Genomic DNA, 25,136 nt, shown 5'->3' on the forward strand with positions numbered 1-25,136 from the left:
ACTTAATCCCTGTTTGCTTCAGTTTCCTCAGTTGCCAAATGGGGATAATAATAGTACCTACTTCTCAAGGTTGTTGTGAAGATCAAATGAGATAAAATTTGGAAAGAACTTAGTGCAGTACCTGGCACACAGTAAGCATTAGATAAATGCTAGATGCTATTAAATTGAATTTGTCTGCTAGACTGAAAGTTCATCTTCAATTCCAAAATAGGTTAAATATTAATAATTATAAATTATACTTATATAATACCTTTTGTTACAAATGCTTTGCATGTATCACATCATTTGCTTCTACTAAGAATTATATTAGATATATACATATTATATAAAATTACCTATATTTTATAGATGCATTAACTGAGACTTTGAGAAGTCAAGTCCCCTGCTGGAGATAAAAACATTTAATAAGAGACAAAGACAGAATTTGAACTCAAAGTGCTTTTTTTCAACATAGAAAAGAACAGGTATACCAACAAAAATGCAGAAAGGATTTGGACCTCAGCCTGACAATCAAGAACCTCTTCCCCTTCCCACAGGGATCTACCTGTATAACTCATAGGGACTCTCTATGGCAATTGAAGTCTCTAAATAGACTCTAAACTTTCTGACTCAATTTTCTTATTTGTAAAATGAATAATAGTAATGCTTCACAGTAATATTGTAAGAAAAAAATCTTTTTTAATCTTAAAACATAGTAATGTAAGTTTGCAATAATTTTAGGTTTGCAGTTAACTGAGGCTATTGTTTCCTTACACCCTACATTTATATGGTAATAATAATGATAGCTAGCATTTCAATTTCATTTTAATGTTTGCAAAGCCTTTCACATTTTATCCTCACAACAACCCTGTATGGTAGGTGCTATTATCTTCATTCTAAAGATAAGGTTACTAAAGCTTATAGAGGTTAACTGGCTACCCCAGTTTCACACAAGTAATAATTGTCTGGGGCAATCTATGGACTCATCTTCTTGAACGTAAGTCTAGTACTTCATTCAATATACCATCATACTGCCTCAGAAATGGAAAGATTAAAAAAAAAGATCATTTGGCTAACTGGTTGCTTCATCTACATAGCAACAAGTAATTAGTTTAACTGAGGAGCCAGGAGAGTAAGCTTTTTGTCCTGGCTATAACATTAAGGATTTTGCCTTACATAATTCTGAACATCAGATTTACCTTTCTGAGTATTTGCAGCCTCCATTGAGGGGTTTGGATGAGGTGATTCATAAGACCCATTTCATTTCTAAAATTCCGTGACTATCTGACTGTTTTGAAAGCATAAAAACACCAGGTCAGGCCTGCTCATTTTTTGTTTCTCACAATTTAACACAGATGTTGAAGCTTATTGTGTTTAGTTGGCCATTGAAAGATTTGTTCATTATTGTCACTTTTTTATCTCAAACTTCCTTAGTTGTCTTATGTTCCTATTTCTACCCGGTATCTTTTCCATCATATCTTTTATTGCTTTATTTACTTCAATTGCTTTTTTTATCCCAGAAATGTTTTACCTTTTAGCTTTTGTCTTGTTGATTCTCTAAACCTACTTCTGTGGACTCACTAATTTAGTGCTGAACCTAATGCAAACACTTGATCATTTTTATCTCAACTTCAAACATGATCTCCCAAACTCAAGCAATGCATCAGCTTCAGATTTCTCCAGTAGCAGAAATTTAGGTGTGGTCTATCATGCCCAGCAAATATTTGTACATGCAATATTATATATTTAAATACTATATACATTTTAAATCTATAAATATTCATATACTCATAGACACATGTATTCAGTACTTTTGCTTCTCTTCAATTCCAGTCCCATATCAACATTTATAACTGCTTGTCATGTATAAATGCAAAGACATACAATATACATATTCATGCACATACATAGATAGTACACATAAAACACATATGCCCAAATAATTATCAGTCATTTCTCTCCTGAACTCCTATCTTGTATCATCAACTGCTGCCTATTTAACATTCCCAAACTATATGTCATTCTCTCTCTCTCTCACTCTTCTCTCTCTTATTTCTATCTATAAATTTTATGTTTATGTTAATATCTATATCTAGGAAATATCTGCACAGAGAAGATAGTTAAACCTATGGAACTTGAAGAAATCCTCAAGAGATGAAATATAGGAAGAGGATAATACAATTATCCAAACCAACCAGAGAAGAATTAAATTTGAGAATTTTTGTCTACAATATACCATATCTGTACTACCCACTGGACTCAAAGTATTAGATTATATGGAATTTCCTTAAACTCAAAGATTTTATTTATATTAGTCTATGAAATAACTAATTTGGCAGATTTCATTTCTTCCCTCCCAATTGATTTGTTTAGTAATTTTGTTCTCATGATCAATCAGTTTAACCAACGAATAAATATTTATTAAGTGCCCAATATGGCATTGTGCTAAGGGCTGGAGATAGAAAAAAAGGCAAAAGACAGTTCTTGTACTCAAGGAACTTTGCTGTAATGGAGGAGACAGCAGGCAAACAAATATGTATAAAGCAAATAATATGCAAGATAAATAGGTCATAGTTAAAAGAGCAGTTGAGGAAGGTTTCCATGAGAAAACAGGATTTTAGTTGGGACTTAAAGGAAGCCAGGAAGGCAAATAATCAGAGTGGAGTAGGGAAAGTATGCCAGGCATGGGAGACAGCCAAAGAAAATGCATGGGGAAAGAAGATGGAGAGTCTTGTTTTGTTTATGGAATAGTCAGGAGGCCAGTGTCATTCAATCAAGAAGTACATGTTGGACAATAAGGTATAACAATACTGGAAAGGTATGAGGGATCTAATATATGAAGGACTTTTAATGCCAAATAGAACAATTTGTATCTGATCCTGGAGGCAATAGCCACTGGAGCCCACTGAGTATGGAGTATGAGATGATTGGACCTGCAATTTAAGAAAGTTGTTTTAGTGGATGAATGGAGGATGGATTGGATTGGGAGAGACTTGAGGCAGGCAAATCCAACAGCAAGCTATTAAAAAAGCAAAATCTAAATAATTCTGTCTTATAGGTCAGAAGTTAATAACTTCTACAATATGCCCCAGATGCTACATACAGAGGTCATATTCTTGTGGTCCAGGGTCGTGCCCTAATCCTCTTTGCTCATGAAAGCAAGAGTTAGTGACTAACATATTCCTTTTTCTTCCTGTGAATCAGTTGTTGAGATATGCAAACTCAACTTTTTATTGTTTAAGTAAGTGACAGGTATACTCCCTATGCTTCTGACATCTACACCTTTGTGATAAAAGTTCAAAACTCAAATCATGATATGCCCCTTTTAAAACATTGTTTACTTCTGATGCAAATGACTTATTAGTTGCTCTCCATTGCTTTGTCTAACAAGGATGAATATCTTCATAGTGAGGATTAGGGACTGGTAGAGTATGAACTATCCTCCTATAATATCTGCCCACTGCAAAACAGAATGTCATTTGTTTGAGAAGATTTGTGGTCTTGGATATGTGATGATGAGTTGCCTTTGCAAACTTCTTCCAATTCTTTGAGTCTATATAATTCCCTTCTTTGTAAAATAATATGTAAATTCGACTCTGGGATTAAGTGATGTAAGGGTCTGCAAAATCATGAAAATCATCTGTTTAATTCAACTCATTCAAGAAATATATTTCTTATCTACTTTAGTTATAGAATTGTTCTATGTTCTATTGATACAAAAATGAAAAGAAGACTTAGTCCCTGCCCTCAATAAATTTTTAATCTAGCAAAGTATGCAAAACATGTGGAGGGTATATAACTAAAACAGCTTAGAATAAAAGGAGAGTAATTCAAGTGCCATCAGAGATCTGAGGAGCAAGACATAACTTCCACTTGTGGAGAAAGAGGACAGCTTCATGGGAAAGGAGTCATTTAAGCTAGGCCTTGAAGTATACGTTAGGATTTCAGCAGTTAGTGGTAGTGGTGATGGTGGTCCATTTCAAGCATAGAATATGGCAGGAACAATGGCTCTCTGTGGGATCTGTTTGGAGAATGAATGTGATTTACCTTGGCTTGATTAGAGGGTTGTTGTGTTTGTCCTTCATTTTCTAAGAGGACTATGACATCAGGGAGATGATGTCATGACTTGCAGCTGACTTGGATTTGAGTGAAGGAGGGCTGTGCAAGGTCACCAGCCTCACTTTTTTCTCCAGAGCCATTTGGTCCAGTGGCCAGATATTCAACAGGATGATTGGAGATAGACCAGGATGCAGTGGGAGACCCTGTTTTTTTAGGCTAAGGTCTTTTGTGGTTCTCACTTTGAGTGAGGTAACACCCATTCAGTGAATAGGCCTCTTTAAAAAAAAAAAATCAAACTGATACGGGAAGGCACTCAGGCTGCTGGCCAAAGAGAAATGGTGACTATTCACATTCACTCTGAGCCAGGAAGACCTCACCCTCACTTCCCCTGCCAAGAAAAGCTATTAAGTGATGCTTGGTCGGGGAACCTATTGTCGAGTCCATCAGCTTCAGAACAAAATGGGTTGGGAATGAATGAAGGAAGGAAGGAAGGAAGGAAGGAAGGAAGGAAGGAAGGAAGGAAGGAAGGAAGAAATCTAGCTAGTAAACCTCAAGTTAGAGAGTATATGAAGGAAGAGCATTTGAGTGGAAAATCAGGTTGAAGCCAGACTATAGACTGCCTTGAATTTTAGACTAGGGAGTCTGCATTTTCTTTAGTAGGCAATGGGGAGACACTAAATGTCTTGAAATGCAGAGTGATATTTTCAGATTTGTGAATTAGAATGAGCAATCTGAAAGTGGTGAGTAGAATAGCTTGGAGAGGTAAGAAATTAGGAAAACAAAACTAGTTAGAAGGCTATCCACCTCCATCCCTAACAGTTGTTTTCATGGATGCACTTACATAACTGTCAAAGTGTTCATAAAGGCATGACTAGTACTTCTTTTTACAAAGTTAAATGATTGCCCAGCTCTACCCAATATACTGAAAAAACTGTTTGATCAGATTGAATTTATGGGCATGTTGACTTTGCAGAGACATAATTTTAGATTCACAGTTCCATGAACTTCACACATCCTTTAAAGTGGAAGAACAGAGTAAGGCTATAGAATTGAGAGGAAGCTAATGTTTAATTCTAAGTAATGGCCATGTAGTTGAATTTAAATTTCTGTTGTATGAATTTTATTTATTTTTATCTTGCTGACTATAAGGAATGCAAGGGATTTCTCCAAGGTTTTGGGGGCAGAGTTCAGAAAAGGACAGAGTTGGGGATGCTCTTCTTCCTAAAGGGAAGCCTACATAGATCTTTGGTCCCTTTTGGGCTCTGACAACTTCTGACAACCTCTGTGGACAGCTATTGTCCCCTAGGTCGTCAAAATCATTTATAATTTCTGAAAGATAGTGGTCTGATTCTTAGGAAAATCTGTACTTTTCTTGGCTTGGGGAGGAGAAGACTTTTTCTTCTTCAACACTGTCGCTAAATCTTTGCTTTTAATCTTTCTGGAGGTTATCAGAGTAGGAAAATGCCAGGCCTAGAGGCCTGAGGGCTACCCGAGTCTTACCTTACCTATCACAGGTCTTCGGCTGGCCAAACCAGATAAACGTATGAGAGAAGAGACTTTCCGGAGTCCAACAAGGGTTAGGCTTTATTCAGGGTCCTGGTTACATGTGCAGGGGGAATTCTTCCTTAGGAGAGAGGGGAATCTCCCAAGGAGGCAAAGATCTTACAGTAAAAGAATGAAAGCAGAAGTGGAAGTGGGGAGAGAGGGGGGAGGGAAGAACGAAGAGAGGAAAAGGGAAGAGGCGCCTTCTGTCCCGTAAGGGCCCCTCCCGCGCTAAGAGCGCCTCCAGGCTTTCCTGACCCTAATTAAGCTCTCCGGCAGCGTAGTTTGCACCTGAATACCGTGCCTGTTAGATAACAATAGGTGTGCCCAGATCCGGGCCAGTCTCGAGGGCGGGGATGCCTCTCTCATCACGTTCTCACGGGAAGAGGCGGAAATACACGAGATAGCTCGGTCTCACTCCTCGATTCCCTGCTGTTTCCTGGGGGGCCTCATGAGAACTCTAAGATTTAGAAGTTCCCACCTTTACCCGCCCGAGACTGTCCACATGGAATTGAGCTTCCACCCCCAACAGGAAAAAAGGAGGAAACCAAGTAAGAACATTAATTTAGACAAATACCTGATGAAAATGACTGATATGAATCCAGGTGCAGTTACCAAACATGAGGGTAAGACAAGGGTAAGACAAATGTTGGGAGAATTTTAATTAGGCTGTATCTACACAGAGCTACACACAGATTTGGAAAATGTACAAAGATATAACACAGATATTGCAGGAAGTATAAAGGAATTTATCATCTAACTGTAGAAGGTATGATAACAGGGAGAATATGATAAGAGAAAATGAGGTGCTTTAAAAGTGGTCTAAGAAAATTTGAGGGGAAGATAACTTTTATTTGAAGGAAGAGTATGGTTGAAGAATCAGATTTCACATTTTTTTTATCACTGACCTTCAGATCAATTACCCCTTATTTCTTTTTTCACCCATTCCCTGAGGCCTCCTTCACATCTCCCTATGTAAGCAAAGTGAGAAAGGGGAACCAAATTACCTCTCCTTTAATTGTGCACCACACCTATGTCATAGCTTTCCCTCAAGGAGCTAGTAGACTATAAATTACATTCTCTTAGGCAATGTACATTCCTTGAAGTGTAGATTATTCCTTTTGTGTCTTTCTATTCCCAGAGCCTAGCATAATATTTGGCATATAGACTTTTAATAAATGCTTATTGGCTTATTCAGGCCTTTATGGACAATGATTATATCATAAGTATCTTTGTTCTTAAAGGTCTAGGAAAATGAACATTTATACATACATACATACACTCTTACACACATACATACATATATTACACACACACATAAATTGGGTTAGGGTTGTAGAACAAAATCAAAATGTACATTTCATATCTTTATGAAAATTTTAAAAATATTGTGCCTTATATATGCCATAATCTCTCTCACTCTCTCTCCTCCATCTTTATCTTTCCCTTCCTTTCCCTTTGTTTTCATTGCCTTGCTTTTCCCTGTGTTGCTTTGCCTTGCCTTTTATTTACCCTTCTCTTATTCCTTCTCCTCCTCCTCTTCCTCTCTTATGGTCAAACAGTAATAAGTAGTAGATTGGGGGTTCATAATCAGGTTTTCTGACTGAAAATATAGGTTTTTATTTCAGTCAGAAAGAACTGTATTTGCCCCCTTCAAACTATTTAACTTAACTTAGATGCTTTTTAAAAGACAGGGAGTAGTTATTAATTCAGGAAGTGTGCTTTATTAAAGGTAGCATATTACAATAGCAATCAGTAAAATCTTGGGTTTTATTTCTAGAAATAGAAAGCAAAATTCATGACTTTGCAGTTTCACAGGTTAGAAGAATCAAAATGACTACCACTGAATGGAAGTCAGTAACAAAATGTACTTCTCAAGTAATGGGAAAATTAAGTATTGGTATTTGTTAGAAAAGCTATAATGAATTTGTATTGTGATTAATTTCATGACCTTAGAATGTGTTTTAAGAAATTGAGATAAATGGCCCAGATAAGTAAGAGTTCTGTCTTCTTTTCTCCAATTTCCAGGTCTATTGTCATTTTCAAATAATGGAATGGGGAAACTATTCTATGTATGCAGACTTTGTACTCCTTGGGTTGTTCAGCAGCACACACTTTCCATGGGTTTTGTTCTCTCTCATCTTCTTGGTCTTTGTTATCTCAGTGACCAGTAACACTGTTATGATCATTCTTATCCACATTGATCCCCGACTCCACACTCCCATGTACTTCTTGCTTAGTCAACTATCCATTATGGATATCCTCTACATTTCTACTATTGTGCCCAAGATGCTAATGGATCAGTTGGCTGGCCAGAAGACCATCTCTTTTGCAGCTTGTACTGCCCAGCACTTCCTCTACTTGACCCTGGCAGGTGCCGAATTCTTCCTCTTGGGCCTCATGTCCTATGATCGCTATGTGGCCATCTGTAACCCACTTCGTTACCCTATCTTAATGAGCCGCAAGATTTGTCTATTGATTGTGGCTGCAGCATGGCTAGGTGGCTCAGTGGATGGCTTCCTATTGACCCCAGTCACCATGCAGTTTCCCTTTTGTGCTTCAAGAGAGATAAACCACTTCTTCTGTGAAGTCCCTGCCTTACTGAAGCTGTCCTGCATAGATACCTCAACCTATGAGACAGCTATGTATGTTTGCTGCATCATGATGCTCCTAATCCCCTTTTCAGTCATTTCTGCCTCTTACACTCGCATCCTCATAGCTGTCTATCGGATGAGTGAGGCTGAGGGGAGGCGTAAAGCAGTAGCCACCTGTTCTTCACACATGGTTGTTGTGAGTCTGTTTTATGGAGCTGCCATGTACACCTATGTGCTTCCCCACTCTTATCACACCCCTGAACAGGATAAAGCTGTGTCAGCCTTCTATACTATTCTCACACCCATGCTCAACCCACTCATCTATAGCCTCAGAAACAAGGATGTTAGTGGGGCTCTAAAGAAGGCATTGGGTCAATGTTCCTCACGGAGGATAAAGACCTTCTAAGGATTCAATGGAGATGTTTCTAAGTACCTTAAGATAAGGTACTCATGGTCAGGCAACCTTGAACTAGAAGACTGGGAAAATTCTGAACATGTTAGGATATTAGCAGAACTTCTTTGGAATTAGATTTTTAGGTTGGATGATTCCTGAATCTTAGAGTATGTAAAGTCATGGGGAAAGAGAGGAAGTTAAAAATTTTGATAAATAAAAGACATCTCATCATTACTACTCTTCCCAACTACATCTTCCTAAAACTCCTCCACCTCACTTTGTCCAGAAAAGAGATGAATCGTGCAGGTCTCCAAGACAAGTCCAAATTTTCTGATGGTGGCTTTAGTCTCTAAGGAGGATGTTTTTCCATCATTGCATTTCTCTGACCTGCTGCCCCCAATCACCTTTAAATATTAATGCTTGGAGTTGCAAATTTTAAGTTTAAATTTCATTTTTAGTTCTCTTATTGATCTCAGTCATATCACTTAAGTTCACTGATTTTCCAATTCATTCTGTTTAACTTGTTGAAAAATGACCAAGATCTCAAAGAATTATGAGTATTTTATGCTTTGAAAATTGGAACCAACTCTTTATAAACTGATTTTGGGTAGTAGGGGCAGCTAATTGGTAAAGTGGTTAGAGTGCTGGATCTTATATCAGGAAAACTTTTCTTCTCGTGTTGAAATCTCCTTCAGACACTTAATAGCTTTATGACCCTGGGCAAGTGTCACTTAAACTTGTTTGCCTCAGTTTCTCATCTGTAACATGAGCTGGAGTAGGAAATAGACAGCCAGTTTAGTATCTTTGCCAAGAAATCCCCAAAAGTGGTCATGAAAAGCTGGAAGTGACTAAAAATGACTATGCAAAGGAGAAAGGCCAGAAATCCATAGAAATAAGGCTAAAGAACAATTAGAAAAAAGTAATAAAATAAGTCTCATCACTTTTTTTGCCTCATGACATACTCATGTATTTAAAATATACTGTGATGTACAGGGTGGAGAAGAGGAAGTGAAGACTGGAAACACTATGTTGGAGGAAAAAGTGTATGTATGCAACTTGAGAAGGACTTTCACAATTATTATGAAGGAGAAAAGGATGTGACAATTTCATACTTGTCCCCAGAAGCTCACCAACATTGATAATTGGAGACACCAGGCCTTACATTTGATTCACTGTATCACACTGGTCTTTTTCTTCCTTTAATTGTTTTCTTATCTTCAAAATCAAGATAAATATCATTGTTTGTCTTTCTACCTTGAAGGTATATTCTGTAGGTGGACAGAACTTATTTGAAATTATTTTGAGTTTCTGATGGTGCTATAAACCATTTAGTATTATTAAATCCCTTCTCCATCTCCATTCACAGATGGGGAAAATGAAAGGAGAACTAGATTTTTTCCACCTTTATTTTTGCAGTGCAATGCTATTAAAATATGCAGTTCTTTAAAGTAGACAACCTTAGAGGAACTATATTAGGACGTATGTTAAAAGAAATAGAGTTATAGACTGTGTGAAAGTTTTAATTCTATTTTTCTTCTCCATCCTGCATCCTAGAATAATACTTTCTTCAAAAATGCATTTAGTAGGCAAAATAACATGGTAACAATGTGATAACTATGACATGCTTTCTGAACAACTTCATGTCCTACCTTTCCCAAGGTTTCAGAGTGGGTTAGGAGCTCAGGAGACATTTTCTTGATTTTTCTCTCTTCTCTCAAGAACGGAGAAAAGTACATCCAATTCATACTGGGAGGGCAATCAAGAGATACTAGACTTTGGAGACCAATCCATACCTTATCCTTTTGGACATTAAGTGATTGCCAGTGTTCAAGGACTGATATCTAGGGATTCAAAGTGCGTAGTGACTTGTTAGAAGTCATAGTGTCACGAATCAAGGAGTGGTGGTAGCTGAGGCTGAGGATGCTAGACTAAGTCTTCTTAGGTTCTCATTTATCTCTATTCTCCCTTCTTACTCTAGTACTCAAAACCTAGGAATGCTGATAGTTTTTTTGTAAATAATATTTTATTTTTTCCAATGACAATATTCATTTTTATAAGATTTTGACTTTCCAAATTTTTATTCCTCTCCTTCCCCAAGATGACAAGTATTATATAGGTTATGCATAGGTTATATATGTGCAATCATGTTGAACATAATTCCACATTAGTCATGTTGTAAATGAAGAAACACAACAAAAGCTAAAAAGCATGGAAAATAAAACAAGAAAGAACCCTTCCCCCCAAAAAGTGAAAATAATATGCTTCAATCTACATTCAGATTCCATAGCTCTTTCTCTGGATGTGGATAGCATTTTCCATCATGAGTCTAGAATTGTCTTGGGTCTTTGTATTACTGAGAAGACCTAAGTCTATCATCGTTTATCGTCACACAATGTTGCTTTTTCAAAGCATGATGTTCTCATGATTGTGCTCATTTTACTCAGCATCAGTTCATGTAAATCTTTCCAAGTTTTTCTGAAATATAGCTGCTCAACATTTCCTATGGAACAATAATATTCCATTAAATTAATATAATACAACTTGTTCAACCATTCCTCAATAAATAGACATGGAATACTGAGAGTTAAAGGAATTGTCAACTCTTACACTAAGCAAACTATACTACTAAGATTAGAAGTAGGGAGCAAGTTGTGTTACAGAGTGCATATCATGGAAGGGAGATGAAGAGGCAATATTTATCTAAAGGAGAAATGTTTTGCAATTTTTAACTGTTTTAGTTTTTTGTGTGTTTGCTATTTTTTTCTTCCATTTTCCCACTGTCAGATACAGTTTTATGAATATCCTGACCAAGAAAAGATGATATATAGTGAATGGAGCTAAAGAACTCCTTCACTTTGACATAGTAACCTAGATCTTTCTTTACTTGCCAGGGCATGAAATTCCACAAACTGGTATTCTCTGCCAACAATAGTGTATCCTAAGAAGGAAAGAGAATATTGATTCAAGCTCTAGGCAAGATTTTGATAGTTTAGCAGGTTAGCTGCACCTTCTCCAATTCTTGTCCCTCAATGATGTCTGCCAGTTCCTCCTCTGTACTTTCACATGTATTCATTTTTTAAAGTATTGTCCTAATCATTACATCTATCTTCAAAAGCATTTTCTGCTGCATATTATTCACTCCTAGGCCAGTGATTTATAGCCCCTGTTTTGTGATAGTGCAGGGATTCTAATAATTTCCAGAGAAATATATATGTATGTATGTGTGTGTATATGTATGTATATATACATATATATTACAGATATATACACATACATATATTAAATATAAATATGCTAACATGATCTTAATTAACATTAAAATATAGTGAGTTCTCTATAGTCATGAAAGACATATTCTTATGCAAAGAAACACTGAATACTTGCCAAATGACCCTTCTTTCCTCCCACTATGGTTTTTTGTCTGCCTTAAGACAAGGCTATCTACTATTCTCTTCAGGGCCCAAATGTGAATCTATCTAGTAGGCAACATCCTCCAGCATATAAAGGCAGAATGGTACATTTACATGGTCAGTGGTTTAATATCCATTTATTTCCAAAAGTTAAATTAATACAGTGATAAACCATAGATTAAAGAATATAAAATGCCATATAGGAATTTGAGGGACAGAGTAGAAAAGAGAGATGTCTTGAAATCAAACAAATAATCTTAACCTCTCAGTTCCTCAATCTCTTTGTCTACAGAAGAGGAGATTCCTTCTTGCTCTATAAGCTATGCTTCTTTTCAATGCTATAGTAGTACAGCTGCAAACATTTTGTGATATTGATCCTAGTTAGTATGGACCATTTATCTTTGTTTCTATCATTGTTTCTTATTTAATATAATATCTAGTTCATCAAATTCCATTGGAAGTACTTGGAGAAAGAGAAGCTGGAAGAGGAAGAAAAGAAAGAAGAAGGAGAAGGAGGAGGAGGAAAAAGAAAAAACTAAGAGGCTAGGAAGGAATTTGGTATGAGGAAGAAGAAAGGTGGAATAAAAAGAAGAATATGTGGGGAGGGAGAAAGAAGGAAAGGGAAGTGAAAAGAGCACTATTAGTATACATAAATACAGTTGATTCCCACCTATTTACAAAAGAATATTTTAAAAATCACTGCCGTGTTGTAGTGCACCATGTCTTTGCCCTGGTCAGTTTCATAAAACTAACTTGAAATAATTGTGAGCAGTAATGGAACTGGCCCACAATACAATTTTGTATCAACTTATGCTATGGAAAGCTCTGTGTGTAGTTGACAGTGGCTATGGTTATTTTTTAAGAGTCAGATATTTCTGAGAACTTTAGGAGTGGTAATTCATGTGACAGATATATTTTCCTATTGATGGCATTGAGTAAACTAGATTAGTATCACTCCAGAGTCCCTTCCATTTCTATCTGATGATTTGTGTCAACTTAGGAGAGAAAGGAGGAGCATTAAAACTTTCTTCTAAGAATAAAATAAGAGGACTAGTCCCACAACTTTTTAATGGGGCAATAAGCAATAGAGTTGAGTGATTATAGGATCCCCATTCAATCACTACTAAGCTTTTACTTCTGTCCACCAAACCCCCCACACACACACACACATACAACACTGAAAAGAAGAACAAACATGAAACAGATAGAAAATGGAAAGAATAAAACTGAAAAAGAGCATTTGGACCTGTTGAAAGTGTCCTATTATGACCTAAGAAAACATTAGCCTTTTAGGCTACCATATTACTTTGAATCATACAATCAGAATGATGTTACAATCAACTTAATGTCAGAGGTAGAAAAAATTTCAGAAGTCTTCCAATTCAACACGTAGTTGAAAACAAATGCCATTTATAGAACCCCTAACAAGTAATCATGCAAATTTTACTTGAATGAGAATCTTCTACCGAAAATTGCAGTCATTTTCATGTTTGGGTTACCTCTGCTGGTTAAAAAATTATTATGTTAAGTCTAAATCTGTATGTTTAAACATCCAGGCATTAGTCTTTGTTCTCTCCTCTGTGATGAAGCAGAGTAAGTCCAATCCCTCTTTTAAGTGACAAAACTTCAAATATTTAAGGTCAACTATCACATTCCCACTAGTTATTATCCAATTCAAGAAAAAAATTGTCAAACCAAAACACTATTTGCTTTTGTTTTAGAAGAGAGTAGGCACACCCGATATTAAAATATTCAGATGGATCTGTGATTTCATTGATGTAAGACATCCCTCTGACCAACACATATCACAGGCTATGTCTCTTGTTTGCCCTGGGTTGCTCTTGTGCTTATTTTCCTGAAAGGATATCCATTGGACATGCTGAGGAACCTTTTTCAAGAAGATGACAGTGGAATCTATGGGCTGTCCAATTGTTAGTCCATTGAGATCATCCCCCACTATTTCCTCCTGTATTCCCATCTTACATGAAGAGGTAACCCTCCTTGCCAAGAAAATTTTCTCCACATGCAACCTGAATCTTCTTCCCTACCATCTTCTCCAGAAGATTGTTTCCTCTATCAGCACCATCCCTACTCTCTCTAATCTTTAATCTTTCTCTGTCTCCTGCATCTATCTCAACTGCCTACAAATGGGCTGACATCTCTGCAATAATTTAATAAAAGAGCTGTCACGTTATCTATCATACTTAATCTCTTCTCCAAATCATGGTTAAACTCCATAAGAATGCTACCTATACTTGGTGCCTTTACTTCCTCTTCTCTCAATTGCTTCAAAGCCCTTTTCAGTCTAGCTTCAAATTTCAAAATTTAAATGATTACTCTTTCCAAAGTGACTAGTGATCTCTTAATCAAATGGCTTTTTTTCATTCCTCGGGCTTCTTGACCTCTCTTAAACTGTTGACATTGTTATTATTCTCTTCTCCTGTATACTTTCTCCTATTTAGAATTTTGTGATACTGGTCACTCCTGATTATCTTCCTACATTTTTCTATTCATTTCCTGTTTCCTTTGCTGGATCTTCATCCAGTTCATGTTCACTAATCGTGGATGTTCCTCAAAGCTCTGTTCTGTGATTTCTCCTCTTTCCCTATAAACTATTTCACTTTTAGATCTTATCACATCCTACATGTTTATCATCACTATTCAACTGATTCCCACATCTAGTCACATTCTCACATCCAGCCCCAATCTCTCTCTTGACCTGTAGTCTCACATTATGAACTGCCTTTTAGACATCTCAGACTGAATGTAATCCTAAATTCAATCCACACAAAATAGAACTCATTTTCCCCCACCTCAGACTTTTGCCTCTTCTCAACTTTCCTGTTGTTGTCTAGGATGCCACCATTCTCCCAGCCACCCAAAGTCAACATTTTTGCATCATCCTTGTCTCCTCACTCTCTTACCTCCTGAAATCAATCTGTCATCAACTTTTGTCATTTGTACCTTCACATCATTTCCCAAACATGTCCTTTTCTCTTTACTCACACAGTTGCCATCCTGGAGTAAGTCTTCATCATTTTGTGCATTCTAGATAGTTTCAAATTTTCCATGTCTCAAGAGTCTCCCCATTCTGATCCATTCTCCAAGGGGCTGCCAGTGACTTTCTTAAAGTGAAGGTTTTACCATGTCACCCTCTAGTGAATTTGTGTACTTGTTTTCCTATAACCCTTCTAGGATTTGTCATTTTCCATTTTTTTTCCATCTTAGATGGATGAGAAGTGATACCTCAGCATTGTCTTAATTTGTATTTCTCTAATTATTAGTAATTCAGTTTTTTATTCAGCTATTCACTATTTATTGAGAAATAGCTTTTATTTTTATAAATTTGACTCACTTCCTTACATATTTTAGAAATAATATGTTTCTCAGAGGTGTCTGATAAGCTACAAAGATTCTTCCCAATGTTTTTGTTTTTCATTTAGTTTTAGATGAATTGGTTTTGTTTATGTAAATCCCTCCATTTTAATATTATCAAAATTTAAATTTTATCCAAATTATCCATTTTAACTCTTGTGAACACCTCTACCATGAACTCTTCCCTCCTTCATAAACTTGACAAATAATTTCTTCTATATTCTACTAATTTGCTTATGATATCTAAATCATGTAGCTATTATTAGCTTATCTTGCTATACAGAATGAAATATAGATCTATACCTAGTTTCTGCCACACTACTTTTCATTTTTTTCTAACAGTTTTTGTGAAATAATAGATTTTTGCACCAATCAGGAGAAAAGAAGAAAGAACTGTCTTTATTTGTGTGAAGTGTTTTGTAATTGTGTTCATATAGTTTCTATGTGTGTATTGACAGCTAAACTCTCAAATATTTAATACTGTCCAAAGTTAGTTTAAATGGAATTTCTTTTTTGCATTTCTTCTTGGTGATTTTTATTGGTAATATACAAAAATGCTGATGATTTGTGTTCTGAAGTGTTAATTATTCACATTAGTTTCTTTTTTTTTTACTCTTTAGGGTTCTCAGAGTAAACTATCATATAATCTCCAAAAAATGATAATTCAGTTTTTTCATTGCCTATGCTTATTCCTACAATTTATTATTATTATAGCAGTATTTCTACTATAATATTGAAAAATAATAAGCATCTCTGCTTCATCTTTGATTTTATTGGGAGAACATGTAGCTTACCCTCATTACAGATCATGTCAGCTCTTGGTTTTAGATAGATGCTACTTATCATGTTAAGGAAAGTTGCATTTGTTCCTCTCCTTTCTAGTGCTTTTCTTCCTTCTTTGCTTGCTTCCTTCCTTCCTTCCATTTTTGAACAAATGTTATATTTTGCCCAGTTTTTTTTGAAGCTGTTGATATAATCATGTGGTTTTTGTTGTTTTTGTTATTGATATGGTCAATTATGCTTATAGTTTTCCTAATATTGCACCAGGTCTTTCTTTCTGGGGTAAATCCAGTCCAGTCATAATATATGATCTTAATGACAGATTGCTGAAGTCTCTTTGCTTATATTTTATTCAAAATTTTTGTAGCAATATTTTGTAGGGAAATTGTTCTAAGGCTTTCTTTCTTTATTTTGACTTTCTATGATTAGGTATCAAGTCTGTTTTTGTTTCATAGAAAATATTTGGTAAGATCACTTATTTATCTATTTATTGGAATTCATGTAGTATAGGAATTATATGTTCTTTCACTATTTGACAGAATTGTTATTTCTATAAATCCACCTTTTCTTGCCTTTTTAAAATTTCCTTTGGGTGTCCACTTATGGATTGTTCAATTTCTTTTTATAAGTTAGGATTACTTAAGGACTTTATTTCTCATTCCATTAAGCTGGACAATTTATATACTTTTTTCAAATAATCATGCATTTAATTTAGATTGCCAATTTTATTGGCATATAATTGAGCAAAATAGATCCTCACACTTTCTTCTGTTTTTCTTCATTAATTTTGAATTCATATTTTCCATTTTTACGTTTTTATATTGTTAATTTGTTTTTTCTTTCTTTTAAAAAGTCAGATTAGCTAATGTCTTACCTTTTTTCTTGTTTGAAAAATAAGTTTTTTTTTAAATTTAATTTCCTTAATCTTTGATTAGTAGCATCATTATTTGAGTGTTTAAGTGGGTTTTCAATTTGTTGGTTTTCTAGATGCATACCAAAATTCATTGACTTGCTTTTACTCTTTTATTGATGAATGAATGTAAAGATATAAAATTTTCTTAAATATTTCTTTGGCTATATCCCATAAATTTTTGTTTGTTATCTCATTGCTTTCAGTATCTCTAACTAGTCTCTTATTGATTGCTTCTATGACTTGTTCTTTGAACTACCAATTCTTTAGGATTAAAATATTTTGTTTTGAATTATTTCTTAATTTTGCATTAAAGGTCCTTTATTGCATGTACTTTTTACTGTATTACGTTCAATAAAAACACATTTAGCATTTCTGCTTTTCTTCATTTGTTTCTAAGGTGTTTTTTTTTTTTGCTCTAAAACATAGATGAGAAATTAGCATATTTCTTTTTATTCCCATTCAACATTTCCCAGAGCTCTATTGTATCTGACTTTTCTAAAATTCTATTAAGATTCTTAACTTATGTGTTTACTTTTGTTTTGATTTTTGTAGGTCAAAGTAAAGCAGTAAATTAAGGTCTCCCACTATAATAATTTCCCTGTCTATTTCTATTTCTTCTTTTAATTCATTTTTACTATTGCTTTAAGAATTTAAGCACAGTCAAGATAACAGAGTAAAGGCAAGGATTCACCTGAGCTCTCCCCCAAACTCTTCTAAATGCTGTTTAAAAAATGACTGAACAAATTCTAGAGCAGTAAAACCCAGAAAAAGACAGAGTAAAACAAGACAACTTGGAAGTTTGGCAGGAAAGGTCTCTTGCACTAGGGTGAGGGAGGAACACAGTCCATCATAGGCCATGCAAGCACAGTCCTAGACCCAGGAAACCTGAAGTAGGCCTTGGGAGACACTGAATCAGTAGCAGTAGAGCAGCAGCAGCAGCAGCAGTTGCTTCTGGAGCTATCAGCCCATAAATGGTAAGGGGGTCCAACAACTGATTAGAAGGAAATTATAGAAGTCTTTTTGTTGGCACTGAGACAGGACTCTGTTACTTTGCCCGTACTCAGATCTGGGTTACAGTTCAGGTTGGTTGTCCCAAGGTGAAGAGGAGAACTAGCATAGCAGAGCTTGTTGCCCTGGTGGAGGGGGGAACCCTCCTCACAGTTACAGGGCAGAAAAGAGTGCTTGTACCAGAACCAGGAGAGGAATAAACACCTCTCCTTAGATCATACCACCTTGGAAGAACTGAAAATTAACAGTTTTCAGATACTTCTAGGGATTGTAGAAGTATCTCTGAAAACAGCCTCAAAACACCCTGAAACTTGGAACAGTGCACCCTCACCCTGGAAGCAGAGCCCTACTTTAATAGGGACTTAAAAGTCAACTAATAAGCTGGGAAAATGAGCAAACAATGGAAAAAAAGAAACTCTGGCTATTGAAAGTTACTATGTTGACAAGGAAGATCAAACTACCCACTCAGAAGACAACAAAGGCAAAGCTCCTACGTTCAAAGCCTCCCCATAAAAAGTATGAATTGGTTTCAGCCTAAGGAAGAGCTCAGAAAAGGATTTTGAATATCAAGTAAGAGAAGTAGAGCAAAAATTGGGAAGAGAAATGAGAGTGATGCAAGAAAGCAATGAAAAATTAGTCAACAGTTTGATTAAGCACACACACACATGCACAAAAGTACTGAAGAAAATAGCACATTATAAACAGAAGGTAAAATAGAAATTGAAAGAATCCACCAATCACCTCCTGAAAGAGATCTCAAAATGAAAACTCCTAGAAATATTACAGTCAAATTTCAGACCTCTCAGATCAAAAGAAAATACTTCAAGCAGCCAGAAAGAAGCAATACAAATATCATGGAACTGCAGTTCATGATAATACATGGTGTACCTTCTACTTTAAAGGACTGGAGGGCTTGGAATATAATATTCTGGAGGCAAAGGAGCTAGGATTACAAGAATCACCTGCCCAAACAAACTGAGTAAAATCCTTCAAGGGAAGCATTCTTGATGAAAAGACCAGAGCTAAATAGAAAATTTGATTTTCAAATACAAGACTCAAGAGAAGCATGAAAAGGTAAACAGGAAAGAAGAATCAGAAGGGGCTTAATAAGGTTAAATGGTTTACATGCCTACAAGGGAAGATGATATTTGTAACTAATAAGACCTTTCTCATTATTAGGGTGGTTAGAAGGAGCATATACAGACAGAGGGAAGGTATGAGTTGAATATGAAGGGATGATATCTAAAAAATTAAATTAAGAGATGAGAGATAGGAATGTACTGGGAGAAAGAGAAAGGGGAATTAGAATGGGTTAATTATCTCACATAAAAGAAGCAAAAAATCTCTTTTGCAGTTCAGATAAAAATAGGCTGAACAAGTCCTTCAGAGGGGAGGTAAAGAGGAGTGGGTGAACTTTACTTTATTCAGAATTGTCTCAAATAGGGAATAACATATACACTCAGTTGGGTATTGAAATCTATCTTGCTCTACAGGAAAAGTAGGAGGGGAACGGGATAAGAGAAGGGGGTGATGATAGAAGGGATGGCAGACTGGGAGAGGGAATAGTCAGAAGCAAAACACTTTTGCAAAAGGATAGGGCAAAATGAGAGAGAGAATAGGAGGAGCAAGGGGAGGAGAAATAGCATGGAGCAAAATACAGTCAGAAATAGTAAGTGTGAAAAAAATTTAAAGCAAGTTTTTTTGATAAAGGTCTCATTTCTCAAAAACATAAAGAACTGAGTTAAATTTATAAAAATAAGTGGCATTCCACAACTGATAAATGATGAAAAAGTATGATCAATTTTCAAGGTAATCAGAACTATCTATGGTAATATTAGAAAATGCTCTATATTGGGTATATAAGTTGGCATATATGGGTTCTGAAGCTGAGACAGCAAAGACAACTCTCAGAGTATTTAGAGGAAATGTTAAATTGACTGCTCAGATGCTTGCTCAAAATGGAGGAACTCTTTCTTCTGACTTCCTGTTGACTTAATCAACAAAATCTCTTTCAGATTCTGCTGGTATTTCTTGTGCCTCCACAGATGAAGATATGAAAATAGAGGCAGTCAATGAAGTTTTGGGTGATATTCTAGAACATGAAGAAAATTATTTTGACTCAAGTCTAGAAGATAAAGCCCTGGTTTATTACTGAGCACTACACTTATGTAAAGAACATGAAATCAACATGCCAGAAAAAGTAGATGACAAATTGAAATAAGAACCTTAATTTTGTGCTTATGAATTCTATCTGTATAAAAAATTATAGTTCTTCAATTTTCTCTTCCTTCCTATTCCTTGCTTTGACTACTTGAATTATCATTCACAGGGCAGAGGACAGGGAATAAAGAACTCTAAAGGCAGGGACCAAGGTAACCTCCGATATGTTTAGTAGTTGAGGCATGGTGGGAAGGGCATAAAAAAGGGAGATTGCTCTGGCCTAACTTGCCATTTCCTGTCTTCATTCAAACTTGGCCTCCTCACCTTGGTCCACCTAGCTCCACTTCTTTTCCCTGCAGGTGCAATTGGGTCGCATTTACTTTGCAAGGTGGTCACTATGCTAGAGAGGGTTGTTTGGAAAAAATAGAGTTCTCCAATCCCTGATATACTCTCTGGCTTTGTAGCTGTGGACTTGACCCCCTTCCTCTAAGACTGAGCTCTGGACTCTTTTTTCTCTCATATTGCCTGCCCAGGCTTCCTAAACACTTGTGCCTTCCTGTATCAAGTTGGCTGCTGCTGTCATTAAAACCATGTTTTAAATCTCTTATTGCATGTACAAAAAAATCCCCAAACAAACAGATGAGTTCACTATAGGTACAGAATAAAATAATGATAAAAGCCTGAAGCTTTTAAATACGTTGATTTTATAGTAAAATATGCAGTTGAAATTCAGGTCAGGAATTTTTGCACATTCAGCAATTTTTATCATCTATAGACCTTGAGATTTTATGAATCCCCTCCTCAGTACATCCAGGATCTGGTTTATAATCTTTTCTGCCTCACCATTCACACTGGCATTCACATTTCTCTGCATTCTTAACCTCTGTTTCTACACATTTGTTTCACTTTGTCATTTTGTGGGTTCTGCTGCTCTAGAATTTGTTTAGATTAGTTTTTACAGGTATTTGGAAGGATTTGGGGGAGAACTCAAGAAAGTTTCTGCTTTTAGTCTACCATCTTGGCTCTGCCCCCTGAGATGATTTTTTTAAAAACGTTACGTTGAGAAAGAAGGATATACTGTGAGAAAGGTAAAGTGAGAGATAGAATGTGGGAAAATTTATTCACATAAAAGAGGCATGAAAGGAAGAGCTTTACAGTGGAAGATAAAATGGGGGTAGAGCGGTCAAAGTTTTAACCTCACTCTCATCTGAATTGGTTCAAAGAGGGAAGAATATATACACACAGTTGGGTATGGAAATCTATCTAACACAATTGGGAAATAAGTGGGGAAGTGTATAAGAGAAAGACAGAGGCAGAGAGACAGAGAGAAGAAGAAGGAAGAGAAGGAGGAGGGAGATTATTTGAATGGGATGAGCTAACCCATAAAATAGAAGTAGATAGCACTATGGATTATAGATCAGAAATTAACAATATGTTCTATAGAAGAGACACTCATGAAACAGACACACAGAGTTAAAGGGCTGCAGCAGAATCTATTTTGCTTTAGTTGAAGTAAAAACAAAAAGCAGGGGTAGTAATAATTTCAAACAAAGCTAAAGTAAATATAATCTTAATTAAAAGAGAGAATCAGGGAAACTACATTTTTTTTCGTAGTACTATAGACAATGATGTAATGTAAAAAATTACAGCAAGTTTGTCTGATAAAGGCCTCATTTTTCAAATAACTAGGGAATTAAGTCAAATTTATAAAAAAATAAGATCTATTTCCCAATTTATAAATGCTAAAAAGCTATGAACAGGCAGTTTTAAGAAGACATCAGAGCTATAAATAGTCATATAAAAAGCTTAAAATTGCTATTGAGTACATAAAGGCAAAGTGGAACAGTTCTGAGGTACCATCTCATATCTATCAGAAATGGCAAATGTTGGAGAGGATAAGGAAAAATAGGCATATTAATGGAGTGTTCTTAGAGTACTGAACTGGATCAACAATTTTGGAGAGTAATTTGAAACTATGCTCAAAGGGCTACAAGATTTTGTTTATCCTTTCACCTAGCAGTACTGATGTTGGGTCTATACCTCAAAGATATCAGAAAGTAAGAGAAAGGACTTACATGTAAGAAAATGTTTATAACAGTTCTATTTATGGTGGCAAAGAATTGGAAATTGAGAAGACTCTCATAAAATGGGGTATGGCCAAATAAGTTGTGGCATATAATTGTGATGGAATACTATTGTGCTCTAAGAAATGATGAGGGAATGGTTTCAGAAAAACATGACAACATCTATATAAACTGATGCAACATGAGTGAGAAGAAGTGGGAGACCATTATGCATAGTAACAGCAATGTTGTAATGATGATCAAATGTGAAAGACTTGGTTACTCTGATCAGTACAATGATCCAAGACAATTCCAAAGGAAACATAATAAGAAAATGGCATTCACTCCAGTGAACTCTGAGTGCAAATTGAAATACAATTTCCTCTTTATTTTTATTTTGATTTGTTTTGCAATATGGCTAGTATGGAAATAAATTTTGCATGATTTCATGTGTATAAATAATATCATATAATTTACCTTCTCAATGGGTGGGAGGAAAGTGGGAATGAGGCATAAAATCCAGAATGCAAAATTTGAATTAAAAAATAGGTAAAATAAATAAATAATACATTTGGGTTTGGATACTGTGAAATTATTAAGTTTTTAGAGGCTGTTGTCATAATGCTAAAACCTATCTAGTATTTAATTGGGTATATTTTAAAAGAAAAGAACAATAACCACTTACTCTCTGGAAAAAGAAAAAAATCTTTTATTTGTATGTTAGTCAGTTTCATTAGGACTGTCTGAGCAAGATTGTAAAATCTTATTTATTCTTTGAAAAAATTTGTGGATTGGTTTACTGAGCAAATGGGATCACCTCTTTAATTACAAACACTCCTTGATAAAGCAGGGAAAATTTTGGAGCTTGCTAATAGCATAGCAGTTGATCTATGTGATGATTTATGATTATGAAAATTATGGTTTTACCTGGAATAGTATATAGTGAACTTACATCTTGAGTCAATTTAGTCTCAGCAAATTCCGGTCTTAAAGATTTTTGCTCAAGGGTTTAATATACAATACCTTAAGACATGGTTATCTGTTTGTCTGGAGATTTACAGTTGCCAGTATTTTATTTTTCCTTCTTTAAAAAAAATACTTAATGAACAATCATATTCACTATGTGGAATTCCAAAATGTGTTTCTTTTTTATTTTTAATGATTTAATTTTAAACCAGGATGAGAAAACACTGGAGAAGATGAAAAAGGAAAAGAAAAGGATATTGACTGATTTTTTTAAAAGTCTTGGTAAACTAAGTTATTGCAACAACATGAAAGTAACAATAATTGCATCCAGCACTGAGCTGACTCCTACCTAAAATCAGACAGAACTTAGGATGTTATATCTCATTAAACCTACATGTGAAATCATTCTGTGCCTTAGGCTTGAGCCTGGAGGGCAAATTTTGATGCTGTTATAATGTTCTTGCTTCTTCCTTTCATAGAAAATCTCTCTACCTAGGGTGGGTAAAGCTGTTATTAAATACACACATACATCTTCAGTGTGTTCTAATAGCAAATTTTAAAAATGAATTAATGACTTTATAAATAAAATTGTATTGTCAACCCCTCCACAAGGTAGGTATTTTCTGTTTTAGGGGTTTGGTTTTGTTTTCAATGCTTAATTTTAAAAGTTTCAGAGTTCTGCCTTCTGTGGTACTTTGAAATGTGTAGGTTTTGATTTCTCAGTTATTTGAATTTCTTAAATATGTCAACATAACAATTTGCTAACATATCACAGTGCAGTTATAATTAGTAAAACTGAAATGTTTCCATTTATGAGACTTAAATCTGAAATAAAGAATGAAATAAATGAACACCAGTCTTGAAAAGTTAAAAGATAATGGATTCAATGCCATTTTACAAGAGCACCCTTAACCTTAACATATTATCTACTTTTGTAAATATTGAATCTTTAACCAGAAACCCAATTTATGTATCAGATCATCATAGATTATTTTTAATATTCTTCCTTCAGTCTGTTGTTGTCAATGTCTGCATCAAGCACAGTGTTTAAATAAAAATAGAAACTGCAGAGGGGTATGTAAAAATTTAAATTCTCTGAAGTTTCAAGTGAATTGTGAGTTCTTAATTTGATATTCTTATACTTCCATTCTTAATTGGATTAGAACCATAAAGTTTGAGCTGGTTTTCACTACATGAACTAGTAATTGGAAAAGTAAAATTTAAGTGACTGTACAAAATTTTATTGATTCTAATTGCTGGCAGATTTTTAGCAGGATGAACCTAGGAATCTCTGCAAGTGACTTTGAACCAGAGAAACGAATGTGCTGATGAGTAGTCCATTTTAGAACTGCTCTAAGAATGTAGTCTCTTCCAGAATACCCAAGAGAAGATGTCTTCAGGAACCAGACAACTTCATGGGACATCTGGGGTCAAGCTGAGGTGTGCTGATGAAGTGGACATTGGTAGTAGGTTACCGGGATGTAAGGAGACTTGATGTTATTCAGCACTGATGATCATTATTATATTACTTTGGCTTCTTGTTTCATGGTACATGTTTGCTGAGTTTTTGTGCTTACTTTGATGACATGTGAATCTCCCCTCTAAATAAGTCCATGATTTTAGATGTTCTTACTATGACTTGTGCTATGATTAATCAATCATGTTGTTCTTACGTTAACCAATTATGGGAAATGGTTGCCAGCCTTCAGGAAATTTAGTGTACAGACACAACTACCTCCCTTGGGTAACCCTTGGTGGAATCCCTCCTCTTGGTTGACTTAGCTGTAGGGAAACAACCTGTTAGCCAACCTTCATAAATGAGCCCTTATTGCCCTCTGTCTTATTATTCATTTTTAGACTTAACAAGGGTTGCTGTGTTAAAGGAGGTTCTAA

The 25,136-nt window shown here is 35.4% G+C and overlaps 1 protein-coding gene across 1 annotated transcript; it reads left to right on the forward strand.

Moving 5' to 3' along the window:
- The first annotated feature begins 7,629 nt into the window (after positions 1 to 7,629).
- On the forward strand, positions 7,630 to 8,580 carry LOC140523552 (olfactory receptor 2T27). The gene has a single exon (XM_072638372.1). It carries the CDS (start codon positions 7,630 to 7,632, stop codon positions 8,578 to 8,580), a length of 951 nt encoding a protein of 316 aa, XP_072494473.1.
- The last annotated feature ends 16,556 nt before the right edge of the window (positions 8,581 to 25,136 follow it).

This window comes from Notamacropus eugenii, chromosome 2 (genome assembly GCF_028372415.1).
Source record: "Notamacropus eugenii isolate mMacEug1 chromosome 2, mMacEug1.pri_v2, whole genome shotgun sequence".
In the NCBI taxonomy this organism is placed as follows: Eukaryota; Metazoa; Chordata; class Mammalia; order Diprotodontia; family Macropodidae; genus Notamacropus; species Notamacropus eugenii.

Excerpts from the sequence above, each read along its gene's own strand:
- LOC140523552 (XM_072638372.1), top strand. The coding sequence starts at position 7,630 with ATGGAATGGGGAAACTATTCTATGTATGCAGACTTTGTACTCCTTGGG.